The 18,652-nt window shown below is 63.8% G+C and overlaps 2 protein-coding genes across 4 annotated transcripts in view; both read right to left on the bottom strand.

Moving 5' to 3' along the window:
- Positions 1–751: 751 nt before the first annotated feature.
- Positions 752–10,838, bottom strand: C12H13orf46 (chromosome 12 C13orf46 homolog). Its single transcript, XM_052650049.1, has 9 exons — positions 10,652–10,838; positions 6,711–6,762; positions 6,099–6,243; positions 5,967–6,014; positions 4,953–5,000; positions 3,801–3,868; positions 2,113–2,189; positions 1,097–1,248; positions 752–856 (listed from the first exon to the last, which is right to left on the bottom strand). Exons 1-9 carry the CDS (start codon positions 10,836–10,838, stop codon positions 752–754), a joined length of 882 nt encoding a protein of 293 aa, XP_052506009.1.
- A 1,345-nt stretch (positions 10,839–12,183) lies between these two features.
- Positions 12,184–18,652, bottom strand: part of RASA3 (RAS p21 protein activator 3) — an 84,598-nt gene continuing 78,129 nt past the window's right edge. The window contains exons 23-24 of one of the 3 annotated variants that reach the window (XM_052649928.1): positions 14,510–14,681; positions 12,184–13,576 (exon numbers count right to left, since the gene is read on the bottom strand). In XM_052649928.1, coding sequence (XP_052505888.1) covers positions 13,501–13,576; positions 14,510–14,681 — 248 coding nt within the window. In that variant the 3' untranslated portion in view covers positions 12,184–13,500. Of the gene's footprint in view, positions 13,577–13,606; positions 14,373–14,497; positions 14,682–18,652 lie in introns of those variants that run through there. The other 2 variants (XM_052649927.1, XM_052649926.1) reach the window with 2 other exon arrangements.

The following is an 18,652-nucleotide window of genomic DNA, read 5'->3' on the forward strand; positions in this document are numbered from 1 at the left end:
CCACGCTTGTCTCCCCGCAGACTGGAGGCTTCAGAGGCCAGGGTTTGTTCAACCACCATGTTTCCCCAGAGTATCACCTGGCACAAGGCAGGCTTTCAGCCAACACATGTCAATGGTGGGCAAGTGTTTATGAGGATAAAAGGAAACATCGTAAACAAAACAAAACAAGAAAATAAAACACCCCCCTGCAATGTGGTGTCAATTTTGTAGAAAAGCTGTGTTTACCTATCTCCATATGCAGCTGTCTCTACATATTTGAAGCAGAAACAGAAATCCTGCCAGGGGTGGTATGAAGGTCTCAAGGGGACAGGTTACACGCTTTCTTCCAGTTCCCATGTAGCCCACAATGAAAGTGCACGTGCGATTCGGGGGAGACTAACAATGCTGGGAGGAACAGCCTGGCAGCAGGGACAGGCCTCGGGGTGGGGAGGCTGTGTCCACCAGAGCCACTGGGCTGGGCCTGTCCTGGGGGCCCTGCGGCCTCAAATTCACTGGTCTGAGCAGCTATGGGCCTGCAGGGGCTGGGGAGGGAGCCGGGTCAGGCCGGGGGGCCAGCCTCGCAGGCTAAGTTGGGGGCCCTGAGGACTGGGGCCCTCCTGGAGGTAAATGACCCCCTCCCGCCTGCAGTCCACAAGGGCTGGCCTCCAAGCACCGAGATGGACAGACAGCTCCACAGCCCGCGGGGCGGCAAGGGTCGGTGCTCAGCCTCCCTCCTGCTCGGGGGTGAGCGACCTCGCCACCAGCAGTGACCTTAGGGCTCGCTGTCGGCGAGGCTGTCAGCTCTTCGTTCCCTGCAGGCCCGGGTCACGGTGTCGTTCCTGCCGGCTGTGGCCCAGCTCCCCAGGTAGGGGTCTCTCTGTGGCCTCAGCGGGCCTGGGGGCCAGATCGAAGGCTCTCAGGCCGCGTCCACCTGCCTTTCTAGAGCCTGGCCTGTGGGCTCCACCACTCCCACCCCCCACCGTCCGCCGGTTCTCACGAGCCGCCCCGACTGGCCCCTGGCTGACCCGGGAGGTGAGGGCTGCCCTGCACGGGGCCCTTCCGTGATTCTGAACAAGGCCAGCTGCCTGTGGTGGCCAGGGACGGACAGAGAAGGTACCGGCTGGGGACCAGTCACACTCCTGGCCTGTGGCCTCCTCTGGCCGATTCTCCGGAAGCTTCTCTCAGTGGCCATCTTGGTGGCTGGGTGCCAGGACAGGGAGCTGCCACTCAGGGGCAAGGACGAGGGGACACTTGCTTGGGAGGCTGTGCCTACGGGTGGAGGCCGTGGGCCATCCTCAGGAGGCGCTGGGATGCTGCGTCCTCCGTCTCGGGCTGAGTCAGACACGTGGCTGGAGGCGGGCTGCCAAGCCCCAGCTGGTTACCCGGACAAAGGAGCCACAGGCCTCTCGGGGTCCCCCTGGGGGGCTCCCCTCCAGGCCCTGCCTCCCCCGCCGCAGGCAGCGTCTCCCTGTGGCCTCGCGGGGTCTCCCTGGGGGGCTCCCCTCCAGGCCCTGCCTCCCCCGCCGCAGGCAGCATCTCCCTGTGGCTGCCTCTCCCCCGTGGAGTCCCCAGGGCTCCCAGTCCAGCTGTAGGAATGCCCGCCCCTGGTTCTTCGGGGACCAATGCCCACGCCCCTCAGTGCCCTGGTGGCAGCTGTGGTTGGGGCCAGGCCCCTGGGGGTCTGGGGCTAAGTGAGGTGCTGCATGTCCCCGTGACCCGGGAGGGGAGGTGTGACCCCGTGACCTGGGAGATGAGGCCCTGAGCTGCCTGTCTTCCCTGATGTACATGTTCTGGGACAAGGTTTGTGGCAAGAAGGGATGGGGCCCTGGAGAGGTGCAACCCCTTTCATTCACTTTTTATTGTGTGTTTCGAAGATGGCCTCATCGCTTCCCAGGGGCGGAGCATCCTGTTGGAGCGGTCACGGCGCCTCTGAAGCAGGCTCCTCCGGTGTCTCAGGACAGCTATCTGCGTCCTCACCCCTCCCTGGCAGCTGGCCCAGGAGCCAAGTGGAGGCCCAGTTACTGGCCAGAGGGGCAGGTCTGGGGTAGGACCCGGGAGGCAGCCTGCCCTCTGCCCGCCCCACGCCATGCTCTGCCCCTCCCTCAGCCTGCTCCCTCCCCGAGCCTGAGTCACCTTCTCCAGGCAGCGCACTGTGCTTCACCTTCTTTCTGGTGGAGTACGGGATACAGCACACCCAGCTGGTCCTGGACCTGGAGGCCGAGGGAAGGGGTGAGAGGCACCCTACCCCTCCCACCAGCTCAGCGTGGGTCCTGGTCCTGGACCTGGAGGCCGAGGGAAGGGGTGAGAGGCACCCTACCCCTCCCACCAGCTCAGCGTGGGTCCTGGTCCTGGACCTGGAGGCCGAGGGAAGGGGTGAGAGGCACCCTACCCCTCCCACCAGCTCAGCGTGGGTCCTGGTCCTGGACCTGGAGGCCGAGGGAAGGGGTGAGAGGCACCCTACCCCCTCCCACCAGCTCAGTGTGCATAAGCTCGCCAGCCAGAGACGGCTCCCAGGCCCCTCTGGGGCCCTCCCCTCTCTTGCCTCGGCTTCTCCATCCCAACAGGAGCCCCTTGAGCCTGAGAGGCCTTGAAGGCCTGCTGAGCATGACGCCCCGTCCATCCACAGCCCAGCCGTGAAGAGGCGTCGCAGGTGGACAGTGCCCACCCCAGCCCAGTCAGTGTTTGCAGAGGACTGCGGCCTGTGCCTATTCCTGTTGGGGGGACTCTGGGGGTTCCACTCCCAACCAAAGCTGTCTCTGGGGTCAGATGGCTCCTCTTCACAGGGACCTCCTTGGCTCTGGGCCAGTGTCCCAACGGGCCCCTGACAGGCACCTCAGTGCCCGAGGGGGCCGACTGAACGGACTGAGGCTGCAGGTGAGCAGGCAGGTGGCCCCGCCTCCCTGGCACGCATCTAGGCACCCCCCCCATGAGCAGACTCTGTCCTGTTGGCCAAGCAGTTGGCAGCCGCCGAGGCCTGGTTCCTAGGCCCGGCCCCTCCACAGGTTCTCTGGGCCAGCTGAGCAGAGTGTGGGAGCCAGACCCAGAGGCTGAGAGGTGGGCCTGAGCCCGCCTGGCCTGGGGCAGAAAAGGAGCTGCCAGGCTCTGACCCAGCCCATCACCGCGTCCAGTAAGAAATGACGAGAAAAGCATTCGCTAGCGTAAGGAGACTTCCCAGCAAGCCTAGATCCGAGGCTGTGCCAGGCAGTCCTGACACCCTGGTAGAAGCTGTGTGCCTGGCCGTGTGAGCAGAGATCAGCACAGGCTTGGGGGTGACACTTCCTCACAGGGACACTGTCCCCCCAGAACCCAACCTGGGGAGAGGCAGTGACAGCCACCGCCAAGTCGCAAAGGGCCGGGACACTGCGGCCAAGCGCGTCTGGAAGCGCAGGAGCGCGGCCGGGGGGTCCCCTGCCCGCAGCTCACCCGTGCTCCAGCCTCTGCTCCTGGCCCCTCAGGGCCCAGGCTTCCAGGCGCCCCCACTGCTTCCAGTTGGTGGCACGTGGGTATTTTAAACCTTCCCTCTCTGCTGTGCCATCTCATGTGCCTCCCTTTATTTTAAATGACTATCAGTTTACAGAGTGAACAGAGAAATTTTCCTTTTTAAAATCAGCCAAGATATTAATACGGTCAGTTCAGATGAGAAGTGGGTGAGCTGCTGTTTTCTTCTCTGTATCATTTAAAGTGCCACTGACCCACAGCCCCTGGGCGCACGTCGCACCTCCTGCTGGCTTCAGAGCCTCACGATCTCTACCCCGGAGGGTGGAAGCGTTGGCACAAACACCCCCTGCCCCCAGGCTCCCCTGAGTGGGCGCCTCACTCACTCGTCCTCTGACACATCTCCCATGTCCTTCTGGGACCGCTTCTCTTCTTCTGTGATGCGCGTGACCACCTGTGGGGCGGGAGGCGTTAGGGACCGAGGCTGGACCTGCTGGGCCCGCCGAGAACAAGACGGGATGTGGAGACGGCCCCGAGCATCCTCCCATGTGGCGGGGCTCCGTCAGGCGGGGGTTTCTAACTAGGGGACCCAGACCAAGGAGCCATGCCCTTGACCCTGGAATGCAAGTCAGAAGGCCTGGTCCCTCAGTCCAGCTCTGCGCTGGCTGAACCTTCTTGAGTCCTTGAACCCTGTCCCCTCGGTAACCTTGGGATGAGTCAGTAACCAACTCTCTTCACCATGCATCCTGTTCTGAGGGCAAAGAGCTAGGAAGTACCATCTGGAAAGGAGCAGCCCCGAGGCAGGGGCTTACTTTTGCCAAGAGGGAATTAGAGAGAGCGTCCAAAGAGGCGGCTACTCACTACAACAGAAACAGAGAATATTTGTGTTGGAAAGGCCAATCAAGGTTGACCACTGGGTCAACCACTTCCGTTTACAGAGAGTGGTGCTGAAATGGTGGTGGTGTTGAGGGTGGTGACGGCGATGCTGACGCTGATGGAGACAGTGAGTGGGGTGGTAGTTTGATGATGGTGGAGACAGGGACGATGGCGGCAGTGGTGAGGGTAGTACCTGATGCTGGGGCTCTCCGGGCGCCAGGCAGTGTTCTGAGGCCATGACAGAACAACACTGGGCTGCGGTGTTAAGAGTCCCATTTTGCAGATGATAAAACTGAGGCATGGAAAGGCATGGTGACTTGTGTGAGCCTTCCCTGCGTGTGGAGACTAAGTCTTCCAGCTCCTGGCTTGGACCCACTCACCACTCCAGCACAATTCCACAAGAGGTTCTTGAGGCCCCCAGGCATCTCGAGTGTTGACCCAGGCCCTGGGGTCTCTGGTGGTGCAGGAATGCGTGTGAGTTAGCGTGAGGGACTGAGAAAGAGGCCAGGCACCCTCTGGTCCCTAGGCCAGTCCTCAGAGCCCGGGTCCCGTCTCTCCTCAGCGGCCAGCACACTCTGCTTGGGCGGGGTCCCGGGACTGCTGCGGGCCCCGAGCACGCCGCTTCCTGTGGGTGGCCGGGCTTGCTCAGCTCTGGCACTTACCTCCTCAGCACGGTCTCCCAGGTCAATCTCCACAAACACAGATGGTTTCTGTGGAGGGAAATCAGAGACTCGTGGATGATGGGCGTGGCTGAGCCGGGGGAGTGCAGCTTCCTGGGAGGGGCAAGGGCTCGAGTCCCACGGTGCTCAGGTCTGGGCATTCGTCGCCCCGGGGTCTCCGTTCCTGGCTGTGCGTGGTGGGAGCTGTTGGCAGTGGGGCTGGCGAGGCCTCCACGGCAGCCCTGGCAGAGGGTGGGGAGGTCTGGCCTCCCCCGCACCCTTGGGCACCTTGTATCGGGCCCCTGAGGACCCAGAGGGGCCCCCACCTTTACCTGCTGAGAACCAGAGCCTGGGTGAGCAGGCGTGCCGAGATCTGGGTGGCTGCTGCAGGCCCACATGCACCCCCGGGCCCCACTGCAGGCCCACATGCGCCCCCGGGCCCCGCTGCAGGCGCCCCTCTGCCTGGTGCGCAGGCGCACACATGGCCGGGGGCCTGGGGGCTGTGTGGGGGCCGCCCCGCGTCTCAGGCTCCTTGGCTCAGCCCTGAAAGTGCTTCCTGTGGTAGTGCCTGGGTCGACACCGGGAGAAGTGTTCCTGGGAGTGGAGGGAACCCCAGAACCCCCGGATGTAGGCCCAGGGCCTCCGGTGTAAACCCTGGCATGACCACCCAGCTTCTCTCCACCCCCATGAGCATGGGGGAAGGAAGGGCCCTCCTGGGGGCGGGCGGCATCCAGGGAGGGCTGTGCCCCAGGCTGCGGGCCGGGCTGGGCCTCCCCGTCACGGCTGAGCTGAGGGAGCCTCGGTCAGGACCCCTGCTGCCTGGCCCCCTGAGCACAGCGCTGCTTTGGGAGCTGGGGTTAAGGCGCCCCTGGGCAGACACAGGCCCGGTGCCGAGGGAGCTAGGGGCTGGTTCAGCCCACAAGCCCAGCTCCGGCGGGGGACCGACCGGCGTCCACAGCAGAACCGCGCCCTGCAGCCTTCCCGCCTAATTCCGCCACTGAAGCGAGACTCTCTTGCCTCTTTCTCCAGAAGGTCGTCTAGCTTGATGGACTCAGGCTCCTGTTCCTGTAAGGAGGCGGCGGGACAGACTGGGTAAACAGGGCAGGGCTGAGCCAGGGGATGGCCGCCCAGGCCGGGGGCCCGGCCCACCTTGTCCTCCGGGGTGCACTCGTCCCCGTCCTCCCCTTCAGCTGGCTGCTTGCGGCGGGTGCTGGCCTCCTCCACCTTCGCGTCCTCCGGCGCCTGCCCACGGGCATCCTGGCCCCCGTCCTGCTTGTCCTCCAGGCTGGCCTGGCTGCAGGGCGTGGAGAGAGTTGGGAGACGGCTTCGTGCCAACCCTGACCCTGACCCTGACCCTGACCCTGGGAGCCCGTGTGGTGCCCCTGCATCGGCAGAGGGCCGGGGGCGGTGGGCAAGGCAGGCCCAGGGGCAGAGGAGGTGCAGAGGCATGAGGGACGCAGGGCTCCGAGGGGCCCATTCCGACCCAGACCTGCCCAGCACGAGGGTTGCCCAGGGCCCCAGCAGCCTCCCGGGCAGCAAGCTTTCTTTCTGAGATCCTGGGGAAGGACTGCAGAGACAGGTGCCAGGGCCGAGGTGCTGGGCCAGGCCAAGCTGTGCTGCTGTTTGCTGGGTGACCAGCCCCTCTGAGCCTCCCTGGACCCTGTCGCCCTCCGTCAGGGCCTCCAGGCCTCACTCCCGCCCCGCCTCCCACATCCCCGCACGCGTCTGCACCGCTGCCTCCACTGTGCCAAGGCTGCTCACCAGCTGGCATCTTCTGCTTCACTCCTGACGTCCTTCCCCGGGTCTTCGGACTCTGAGGAGGGGCAGCAGGGCTGTGGTCAGCCTGCGAGGATGCTGATGGCCACCCGTGGGGAGCCCAGGTCTGCTGCCCCTGTGTGCACCCAAGTCCCCCGGTATCCTCGCCCGGGAGGCCACCAGCCCTGACGTCCCCATCAGTATTTTGCAGGCTAGTGAGGGGCCCTGAGGGATCGTAGCTGGGCCGAGGGGGTCCCCGTGGGGCCTCGCCCCCTCAGTGGAACTTAGGGGGGCCTATGGTGTTGCTGTGTTCTCCTGGAGGCAGCGGAGTGGGGACAGGGGACACGGCCTGCAGCCAGTGGGCCGCGCCCCACCTCTGGAGGTGGCATCTGAGCCGCAGTGGCCCCGAGGTGCTTCAGGGGCGGGTTTTTGACTGGGGGGGGTCTCTCCATGAGCAGAGCACGGCGCCTCACACACGGGGAGCAGGTGGGCCGCGTCTCAGGGCCTCGTGGGGCCGGCAGCATGAGTCCTGGGCTCCGAGTGGGAGGCCGTGGCGTCCTGGTGAGATGCAGGCTACTCGCTCCAGAGCTCGGAGCTCGCAGTGGGGTTCCCACAGGCCCTGGGGCCCCAGAGGACCCTCGGAAGGGCCCCAAGCTTGCCACGCTCCAGCCCCACAACCTTGCAGCCCCTTTGAGCCTGAGGTGCCCCTTGGCTGCTCCAGAAACCCCCAGTGGCCTGGTTCCCACCCCCAGCCCCACACACACCCTGGGCCCTGGCCCTGCAGCCGGCGCAGCCTTGGGAGGCCCCCAGCTTTAAAGAACGCTTTCGGCAGGATGCCCGGCAGGACGCCTCTGGTGGCCACGGTCCTGGAGGGTTTCCTACAGAATCTGGTGGCCACGGTCCTGGAGGGTTTCCTACAGAATCTGGTGGCCAGGTCAGCTAGCTGCTCAGGGTCTTCTCAGCTTGCAGGCCTCGGGCCTGGGGGCACCACCAGGGAGGCGGTCAGGGCCAGCCCCCTATGGGCGCCCTGCCAGCTGTGCTGCTTCATTCGCTGTCCTTCCCCTGGCCCCGAGCCTGTGTCCCCGGCTCCTGACATCCTCCAGTGCCATCCTTCACGGGGACCTGGGCCCCCTGCCCGGGGTTATGTGGCCTTCCTCGGAGGGAGTTTTCTGCCAGGCGCCCTGGGCTGGGTCATTCCCTCGCCTCAGGCTGGGTTCCCTGCAGGTGAGAACTGGGTGCTGCCCATCCTCCTCCATTTCCAGCACCCGCATGGGCTCTGGGGCCCCTGCTGACCTGCGCTGTGCTGTCCCCAGGCAGGCCCTTGCACCCACAGACAATGTCCTGAAGGCCAAGGGCTCAGCCGCAGTGGGCCTTCAGAGCACGTTTCAGAGCTTGACCGCTCTCAGCAGGAAGGGCGCGGGGGGTCAGGAGCCGCTGTTCGCAGGCAGTGCTCCAAGGTGACTTCTGGAAAATCTTCAGCAGCCCCGAGCCTGCACGCGCACGTGTGTGCCCGCGTGCTGGTGCACGTGTCTGTGTGAGCACGTTTGCACGTGTGTGTGCTGCTGTGTGTGCCTGTGTGTGAGCACGTTTTAGTGCATGTCTATGGGTGTGCGAGCGTGTGCACGTGTGTGTTGGCACACGCGTCCCTGCGTATGCGAGTGTGCAGCGTGTGTGCTAGCGCCCGAAGCCTATGTGTGTGAGTGTGTGCGCACGTGTCTGTGCGTGGGCTGGCCGCATGCTCCCCCTGCTCCCTCCTCCTGCGTGGACTGACGGGGGGGGAGCGTCAGCAGGAAGAGCTGGCTCTTCTCTGCTCTGCCACAGCTGCCTTTTCCTCCAGCGCACCGTCGTCAGAAAGGGAGACGCTCGTGGTGGTGGGTCCCCCGTCTGCCTTCTGAGGACAACCCTGCACTCACCCGGGTTCTGGGCATGTCTGCAGGGTCTGCAGTGATCTCTGGGGAGATGGGAGGGCTGCTCCCCTGGGCCCAGCGAGCAGCCTCAGGAGGGGGTGCAGGGGGTCAGGGGTCGGCCCGGAGGTAGAGCACCCCCTTTGCTGCCCCCTTTCAGCTGGGCTCTAAGCGACCCTCACACCACTCACAGGTCACTGTCCGAGACTGAGATGCCCCTGTAGGTCTGGGATGAGTGCGGAGGGTGGGCAGGCCAGGTGACGAGGGGCTGACATCGCAGAACTCTGCACAACCTCACCGACGCTGCCTTGCAGCCAGGGTGCCACTCACTCCCTTCACAGCAGGAGAGCCTCCTCCGGCCCGTGGATCTCAGCAGGTCCCACCACGCGGAGCAGCCTGAGGCCCAGAGCCCACCCTCGGAACGGCCCTCCTTCTCCTGGACACGCCCTGCAGGAGGGCTGTCGCGGGTAGGGGCTGATTAGGGCTCCGCGGCTTCCAGCGGCTCCTGCGCCTCCAGGCTGGTGTGTCCGCGGCCCCCGTCTGCGACCTCATTGTCTCAACAGCTGCAGGCCAGGCAGCACCAGCCTCCTCCCTTGTGATCCCTGTGTGTGAGCATCGAGGCCAGGAGGGTCTCTAGCGCTCCCTCGGGCGGCCACGTCTTGTTCCATTTGACCATGTGGACAGCGAGGCCCGCTCTGTGTTCCAGCCCCTCTGTGCTGCCCGGGGCCTCCTGGGCCTGGGGCCTCGGGGCGGGTGGGCACAGGGCAAGACGAGGCTCAGCTCGGTGCTCCCGGCCATCCAGCCTCAGGAAACTCCACGGTGCTGGACGGGAAGGTCTGAGGCCAGCGTCACCGGGGAGACGCCACGGCCACCTGAAGTGTTTCTGAGCAGGTTAGGGTTGGTTTCCTCTTGGGGACTCAGCCCTCCTGAGAGCCTGACATGTGCTCGGATGTTAATGGTGGGAGGTGGGGGAGACAGAGTGGTCTCTGTGCTGTGACCTCCTCCTCCGATACAGCTTTGGATTTTTCAGCTGAGAAAACAAGTATTTATACACCACGACCTCTTAAAGGCACTCCTAGGGCTTGACAAGCAAATCGCATTCCTGCTCAGTTTCTTTTCCTTGGCCTGAATGACGGTCTTGGCAAAGGGTGCTTGCTGGCATGGCCTTCTTAGGAGAACCATGACCTGGGAGCCCCGCCGATGAGTGGCAACCCGCCCTTCTCTCCACCAGCTCAGGGCCTGCGGCCCCGGGGTAGCTGACCCTCGAGGGGCAGGTCCACATCAGCACCAGTGTGTTTCGAGCACTCGTCCCCACCTTGGGCATACCACTGCCCACTTGTGGGGTTAGAAACCCGCTGGAGTGGGAAACACAGACAACGCAATATGCAAACGCCGTGCCATGTGTGGTGGGCGGCTCCAGCCCCACGGGTTCCCCGCTGCCCCGTGAGGCCCCTGCTTTCCACATCGGAATTGAGGCTCGCCCTGGGGCCTCACTATGAACCCAAGACACTTTCGCGCCACCTCAAGAGCCAGAGGGGTTCCCACAGGCCCAGGTCTCTGTCACCCCTTTCTCCTGCCCTCCTCAGAGCTTACAGCAGGCCCCCCGAAGTCCCGGGCCAGCCCCCAGGATGGGCCCCACAGTCCCCAGGCCCTTAGGATGGGCCCCACAGCCCCTGGCCCCCAGGATGGCCCCCTGTAGCCCCTGGCCCCCAGGATGGGCCCCCAGAGCCCCCGGGCCCCAGGATGGGCCCCACAGCCCCCAGGCCCTTAGGATGGCCCCCACAGCCCCCAGGCCCCAGGATGGGCCCCACAGCCCCCAGGCCCTTAGGATGGCCCCCACAGCCCCCGGGCCCCAGGATGGGCCCCTGCAGCCCCCAGGCCCCAGCATGGGCCCCCGAAGCCCCCGGGCCCTTAGGATGGGCCCCCGAGGCCCCCGGCCCCCAGGATGGCCCCCGAGGCCCCTGGGCCCCAGGATGGCCCCTGAGGCCCCACGTGCGGGGATTTGGGGCCTGAGTTAGCTTGGGGTGAGCTGCCTGCCCCCACCTGGCTCCTTGCACAGCTTCTTGATGCAGCTTGGTGGGTCCCCCTTCTGGAGCAGGCCGCCCACACTTCGACTCCGCTGCAGCTCGGCCACCTCACTGGCCTTGAGGTGTGCGGGGCCCACGCCCACGGGAGGGGCGCCGGGGCCAGGCCGATGCCTTCGGTGGGTGGCCGTGCCGTCCTTGTCCATCCTCCCTGCCTTCTGGTCACAGCAGAGTGGGGCGGCGCTCCCGAGGGGCCCTCAGCCGGAGCACATGGCTTCTGCCCGGCAGGGAGCTGCCCACAGGCACCGGCCCTGTTGCTAGGTGGCCCCTGTGACATCACCGCAGGCACAGAGGCCAGCGGGTGCCCGGCCCCAGTGCAGCTCCAAGTGGCCTCCCCGGGCTCCCGGCCGCAGCAGATCGTGGTCAGGGCCGGCACGCAGCTCCGGGGCCCCTGGTGCCGTACCTGTGGAGCCTTCAGTGAGTCCTTTGGCTCTTCACAGGGACGAAGGACTCGGGGCGGTGGTGACGCCACTTGGCTGGCGGTCTGGGCCCTGGTGGTGCCCTGCGTCCTCCCCACGCCAGACGAGGGGAGATTCGCTCAAATGTGACGTCGAGGGGGCAGGGGCCACCTGGGGACAGGCTCCTCAGAACCGCACTGACGAAACATTTCCCTGCCTTTTAAGTGGGGCCTTTTGCTGGCGTGTCTGTAAGCGGGGCTTGGGCAGTGTCCACAGCAGACGCTATGGGTCTGGAGCCCGGGGTCAGAAGTCCAGGCGCAGGGTGGGCTGCTCTCTGGAGGCCTCTTTCCTTGAGTGTAGACGCCGTCTCCTCACCACGTCCTCACGGGGTCGCCCCTGTGTGTGTCTCGGTCTTAATGGCCTCTTCTTAAAAGGACACCAGTCAGACTGGACCAGGGCCCCCGAGGGACCTCGGGTAGCCTTCGTCTCCTCTGTAAAGGCCCGTCTCAAATGCAGTCAGTCTATGAGGTCCTGGGGGTCAGGGCTTCACGCCGTGCGGGGCACAGCCAGCCTATAACAGCCTGACAGAAAGACTCCGGTGATCTATTCAGTACAGACTTTTCTTCTCCTCTGGGACCATGGGGACAGGTCACAGCAGAGGTTCCTTGAGCACCTGGCTGACGGCGCTGTGTGCTGTCAGTGTTCAGAATGAGGCCACAGTGACTGGTCCCCATTCCCACACCCATCCCTAAATGTCTCACAACACCGTAGCTCACAGGAGGCCTGGACCCCCCCAGCCAACCCTGCCTGTCCTGTCCTCAAGGGGGCCTCACCTGTCCTCAAGGGACCCCACCTGTCCTCGGGGAGCCTCACCTATCATCAGAAAAACCTCACCTGTCATCAGGGAGGCCTCCTCCGTCCTCAGAGGCACCTCACCCTTCTCATGACTGGTCATCAGGGGAGCCTCACCTGCCATCACGTGTCGTCAGACTCCTTTCCTGCCCGGCTCCACCACCCACCCCCATCTCCACAGGTGCATGTCATCAGTGGGTGCTCCTGGGAAACCAAGTCAGTCTCAGAAAGAATAAAAGGTCTGTTTTAATTAGCCAGTAAAATACATCGCACATCATTAGTATCTTAGAAACACTGTTACAAATTCATGTTAAAAATTGCAGTTTGGAGCAGCCTTACAGTTGTGTGATGCAAGTTTCTTTTTTGCGACATTTTCTTTCACCATTTGTGACAGCTGGTAACATTTCTATCTGCTACCTGGATCTCCAGTGACAGACGGCACAGGGTACCGGGTCCTAGGGGTCCGAATGGGGCTTTCCAAATTCAGGCTCAGCCTGGCTGACCTCAGGGCGTCAGAGTCAGCAGCTCTGCCTGGGTCCGGCGTCTGCTCCCGAGGCTACCCAGCGCGGGCCCAGTGGTCCCCCCTCCCTTTTCTCTTGGGGACTCGACTTGCTGACGTGAGACACACCCATTCCCTTTTTAGTCACCCATTGTCACCAAATCTCTTCAAGAGGCCCCCTGCCCCCAAAGATCGAGGCCGTCCTCAAACCGGGATCTCCGTGTGGTTCTGACCCTCCGACCAGGGGTGACCAACGTCAAGGCTGAAACCAGAGGCCTTGTGTTGAGGCTCTGTCACCCATGAGACACGCCCATGGCCTTTTCTGTCCTAAGGTGGCACCTCCCTTGAATGGTAGAGGCTTGGATGTTCCAGGTTATTAACACTTTATATCAAAGAGCTAATTTAAAATGGTTCTTTAAAAACATTCAGAAAAACAGCTTGAAGATGGTACAGTTCCATTTTTACAAACTTCCCCAGACGCCCACCAGGTGGCGCTCCACTTTAAGCCCCACCGACAGCAAACAGCAGAGCTTTCCTTGATGTGGCAGCCGGGTGGACGCATTTCAGCAGCACAGTGGGGATGAAGGCTGGGACCTCGAGGAAATCTCTGCAAGAGGACCCCTGCCCCGAAGATCCAGGCCATCCTCCAGCCGGGATCTCCGTGTGGCTCTGACCCTCCGGCCAGGGGTGGCACCAACGTCAAGGCTGAAACCGGAGGCCTTGTGCCGGCGGCCGCCTGGAGGGCAGGCTCACAGGAGAGGGACGCTCAGGACGTGCCCGCTCCGGTGAAGCAGAGCCTTCGTGCCGCGGAGACAAATGTGCGTGTGACGTGGGCGCGTGCCTTGCAGGCTGTGGTGTTGCAGCACCGTGTCCCGGGAGGCCCGCTCCTCTGCCACCGGCGCAACCGAGCGCATGGCTGCCCGCAGGCGGCACGGGAGCCTCAGGAGCTCGAGAGCCGGACGTCCGGCGCGCTGCCCTCTGGCCTGGTTCTCTCCTCCCCCGGCAGGGGCTCTTCTTCCCCCAGCTCAGGCTGCCATCCTGGGAGAGCGTGTGCAGACTTCACATGGAATGGGCAGGGGTCTCAGACTGCTGCCTGACGCAGCTCTGGAAGCTCTTGTCTCCAATGGGGTGCTCCCTGCAGAGCGCGGGGGCAGGCGCGTGAGCACGGGCTCGCTTTGCTCGCTCTCACTGCTTGCTCCTGCCCTGGCTTGTGCAGCGCAGCCCTCGTGGCGCGCGCGAGGGAGGCAGGCCAGGAAGGGGAGAAGGCAGCCCGAGGCACCCAGGGAAGTGCCCGCTGCGAGCCCCGACCCAGCGGGCGAGGCTCGTCGTGCAGGCGTGTGCCGATCGGGAGCGGGCACCACGGTGCCGCGCCCCGTTGGCTACGGATGCTGGCACAGCTGTGAGTCACGGCTGTTTCCAACAAGGCGGTCTGCCACGTTTAGGAAAAGGCAGCATCTTCACACAGCTTACGTGGGCTCTGACAGAGGGTGTTAGAGGGTCTGGAAGGTGATGTGAGTGTCTCTGGAGCTGGGAGCAGACACAGTTGGCATCCCTGGAGACGCTGGGCACCCTTGCCAGCCTGGCCAGAGTTGGGGTCTCTTCCAGAGGCTCCCTTCCCTTCCCAAACCAAACCCACGCGCTCCCTGGAAGGAAGGGGGAGCAGGGACAGGAGGTGGGCCCACGCCAGGTGTGTGCTGGGCGAGCTCTGCATGGGTCTGTGTGCTCCAGCTGCTCCAGGACTCTCACCACCCCACGCTCAGAGCAGGAGGACAGGGACCCTTGGCTGAGACGCCTGCAGCCAGGGGCGTGGAGCGCAGGCGGTGGGGTCTGTCTGCGTCTCTGCCCTCCGTCCCTCCCAGGTGGGGTCCATGGCCAGTCTGGAGAGAGGCTGGGATGCCTCCTGGAGGCAGGGAGCCTGGGGGTCTGAGGGTCTGGGGGTAGGGGTAGAAGGCGCTGCTCCAGGACACAGTCCAGAGGGATGTGCTCTGAAGGAGGCAGGAAGGGGGTCCGAGGCAGCCCCCCCCGGCTTCCCGCGCCGCTGAGGCCCCACACTCACTGGCTTCCGTACTTGGTCCTCCGGAACTTGTCCCTTTTGTACTGGGCATGCTCCTGCTCCAGGGCCCCGACCCCGGCGATGACCTGCTTCAGCGTCTTGTAGGTCTCCTGGGGGTCGTCGATGATGAAGGTGGAGTACTCCTCCTGCTCCGGCCCGTCATACACGGATCGGCTTCCGCAGGCCTCTGCAGCGCCAGGGAGGGCTGAGGTCAGCGTCGGGGGCCCAGACAGGCTGCCCCGGAGCACACCAGGAAGGACCAGCCGCTCGTGCAAATGCGCACAAAACAGAGCCACTAACAGTGAGCCACCCCTGGACTGCAGAGACGCCCGTGAGGCTGGAAGCCGCCGAGCACCTCAGCCTGGGGGTCCGACGCTGAGCACCAGGCCCCAGACCCTCCTAGAGCCTGGGTCAGGCAGGGTCAGTCAGCCTGGGGAGCTGTGCTCAGGGAAGCCCCACCTGAGAAGGGGCGCTGGGACCATCCACGTTCATGGGGTGCCCTGCAAGGGGTGCACACAGGGCACAGGGTGGTCAGGAAAGCCTTCTGCCGGCCAGACTGTACTGGCAGCTTTCTAGCCCACACTGCCTCACCTGCTCAGCAGGCAGCTGCTCCGGAGACCACCTCGCTGTTGCTGCAGACCACACTATGGCCTCCAGGACCCCATCTGACCCCAGACCCCTGAGGCAAGCCCTGTGCTCCTGGCGCCTGGCCCAGGTGGCCCAGCATCAGGTCCCTCACCCTGGTCTGTGAAGCAGAGCATCACCACCACCATCATCATCACCACTGATATCACCCATAACCCTCGTCGTCAGCACCACCCCATCACCTCCATTCTCACCATCACCACCCCCATCACCACCACCACCCTTGATTTCACCATCACCCTCATCAACATCACCACCATCACCACTGATATCACCCATAACCCTCGTCGTCAGCACCACCCCATCACCTCCATCACCAACATCACCACCACCGTCACCACCACCAGCACAGAAAGCTTCGCTGCCTTTACTGACTCAGAAGGAATCTCCTAATTCTTACTGAAAAACCACGAGTCTGTGCAAAGAGAAACTGAGAAGATTTGAAATTTCAAGGGGAAAGGGAGCATGGTGTGACAAGGATGAGGGTTCCACACGTAAGGGATAAAGAAGCAGGGGCCTGGGGGCACCAGTCAGGGGGACACACCGGCTACGTGCCTGCGCCTGCTGGGCCTGCATCTCTTCCCCAAAGCCCTGCTGGGCCAGCTGCTCGGCCTTGAGCAAGTCACTGAAGCGCCGAGCCTCAGTGAGCCCTGCTGGGGGATGGGGCTGCTGAGAGCAGGATGGGAATCATGGAAGGACCACACCGGGGAGATGGACGGGGGTGGGCACAGGACACAGGCAGGGAGGCCCAGGCCACCTTAGGATGGGGGCTACATGAACCGCCCCACAGGGTGACTTTATGCAGCCCTTGGAGCAGCCTAGTCTGTGGGGTCGGTTCCTGGAGGCGGAAGTCGGCGCTGCAGAGTGGGTGACTTGCCTGCTGGTCTCACAGGGGACACCACTGTGGCTCTGAATTAGGGTCTGTGCATCGGGGCTCCCCCGGCGGCTCAGTGATAAAGAACCTGCCTGCAATGCAGAAGACCCAGGTTCGACCCCTGGGTCAGGAAGACTCCCTGGAGGAGGGCATGGCAGCCTAGTCCAGTATTCTTGCCTAGAGAATCCCACTGACAGAGGGTCCTGGCGGGCTGCAGTCCATAGGGCTGCCCAGAGTTGGACCTGTGCTGCCCCAGGGCGACAGGGGCGCGGCCAGGGGGACAGGAGGGCGTGGCCAGGGCAACAGGGGCGTGGCCAGGACGACGTGGGCACGGCCAGAGTGATGGGGGCGCCGCCAGGGTGATGGGAGGGCGCGGGGAGAGGCTGCGAGGAGGCCCCAAGACTAGGCTGGGGAGCAGGTCTTAATTCTGAGCCCAGTGTCAGACACAAGACTGGTGGCTGGACCGAAAACAGACCCCGAGCATCTGGAGGCCGGGGAGCTCACCCGCTCCTCTTTAACAGGCTCCCAAAACCGAGCCTGGCAGCGCTGGATTGTGCAGTGAGGCCTGCCGGTGGCGGGCATGGCTTTATGAAACAGCTCCAGGAATGAGGAGCACAGGGCAGACACGGGGCAGGCCAAAAGGCAGACCTGCCGACGGGCCAGCCACATCCTGAGGGCCAGAGGGCGGCGAGGTGGACTCTGCCAGGTGACAACGGGGTCAGAGACTCAAAGTCGGGAGGACACCCAACGGCCAGGGGGCACAGGACACCAAGACCTACAGGCCCGGCCACGGGGCAGTGTCTGCGCCCCGAGACGGAAGGTCAGGCCCGCCCTGGTCTCTGGGCAGACAGCGGCCCTGGGCCTGTGGGCAGCGCTGCTTTGTGTCTGGAGTCACCCCGAGCCCTCCCCAGGCCCCGATGACTGGGTCTGTGCCTGGGGCACAGCAGGGGCAGCCGGTCACCATCACCATCACCAGGACCCCGGCTGCACGGCTCTGACCAGCAGCCTGGGCCCCGCGCCAGCCCCTCTGCAGGGATCCTGCCAGCTCTGCGCTGGGCCTGCCCGCCCAAGGCACCGACTGCACCATCACCGAGCTCCAGGGGAGCACTGCCCGGGGTCCGTGCTGTGAGGGGGACAGGTGACAGTGACGCAGCCACCTCCAAGCCCCGAGAGGCTGCTTCTCCAGGGCAGCGGCCTTGGAACGTCACGAGCCCACAGGCTGAGCGCTCAGGGCAGTCTGGCGAACACAGACAAGGTCCCGAAGGGATGAGAGCCTCTGAAGGCAGACTATCGGCCTCAAGAAGGCGCCGAGGTTCCAGGCAGAGGCCTGAAGACCGTGGAAAGTGACTTAGTGCTTCGGTGCCTTCATGAAGTGGGGGGCAGGGTCCCTGATCCTACTGATATCCTGTGAACCCTGCGTGTCAAGATCAGTGCTGCCCAGGAGGGAGGCGGGGTGCTCAAGACCCCTTTACATCTGACCGTCCGTCCATCCATCCGTCTAGCAAGCAGGTACCGAGTGCCTCCTGTGTGCCAGGCACAGGGATGAGGCACAGTAGCCTCTCTTCTAAAGGCCCACGTGCATCACAGGTGAAGCGCTCTGAGACGACGCTCATCGAAGGGACAAATGAGCACAGGCTGTCGGGGGGAGGGGAGCCCACAGGCCACGGGGGCATTAGACTGGGGGTGCGTCAGGGGTAAGGGCACAGGGGTCTGCAGCGTGGTGCTGGGCACAGAGGGAGGTGGGCCTGAGAACAGTAGGCGGAGCTCAAGGACAGGCAGCTGCGTGCCTGTCAAAGCAGGGTAAGGCCCCCTCCAGGCCTCGGGCCACACGGACACTTCCAGGCTGGACCAGGGGATGAGAAGGAAGAGTCTGACAGCCTTGCTTCCAGGCTCCTTCCGGGGCCTCAGGGCCTACTGCAGACTGTCTGACCCCAGCTCTGAGAGCGCCGGCCCCAGGGCACGGCTGGGGGATCCGTCCTGTGTCTGACTCTCGTGATGCAGCCCAACCAAGCCCCCAGGCCTCCTGACTTGTCCCTCCTACTGCTTAGTTCAGTAGGCAAGAAGAGCAGTGAGCACCCAGAGAGACGAAGCTGCATCGACACGCCTGGAGCTGCTGGGCAGGCACACACGCTCACACATGGGTCCACACTCATGCACACACACTCACACGGGTCCACACTCATGCACACACACTCACACGGGTCCACACTCATGTACACACACACAGGCCCACACATGTACACACACTCACACGGGTCCACACTCATGAACACACACTCACACGCAGGTCCACACTCATGTACACACACTCACACGGGTCCACACTCATGTACACACACACGCAGGTCCACACTCATGCACACATGCTCACACGGGTCCACACTCATGTACACACACACACAGGTACACACTCGTGCACACACGCTCACACAGGTCCACACTCATGCACACACACTCACACGGGTCCACACACATGTACACATTCACTCACAAGTGTCCACACTCATGTACACACACACACAGGTACACACTCGTGCACACACGCTCACACAGGTCCACACTCATGCACACACACTCACACGGGTCCACACACATGTACACATTCACTCACAAGTGTCCACACTCATGTACACACACAC

The sequence above is a fragment of the Budorcas taxicolor genome, chromosome 12 (genome assembly GCF_023091745.1).
Source record: "Budorcas taxicolor isolate Tak-1 chromosome 12, Takin1.1, whole genome shotgun sequence".
NCBI classification, from domain to species: Eukaryota; Metazoa; Chordata; class Mammalia; order Artiodactyla; family Bovidae; genus Budorcas; species Budorcas taxicolor.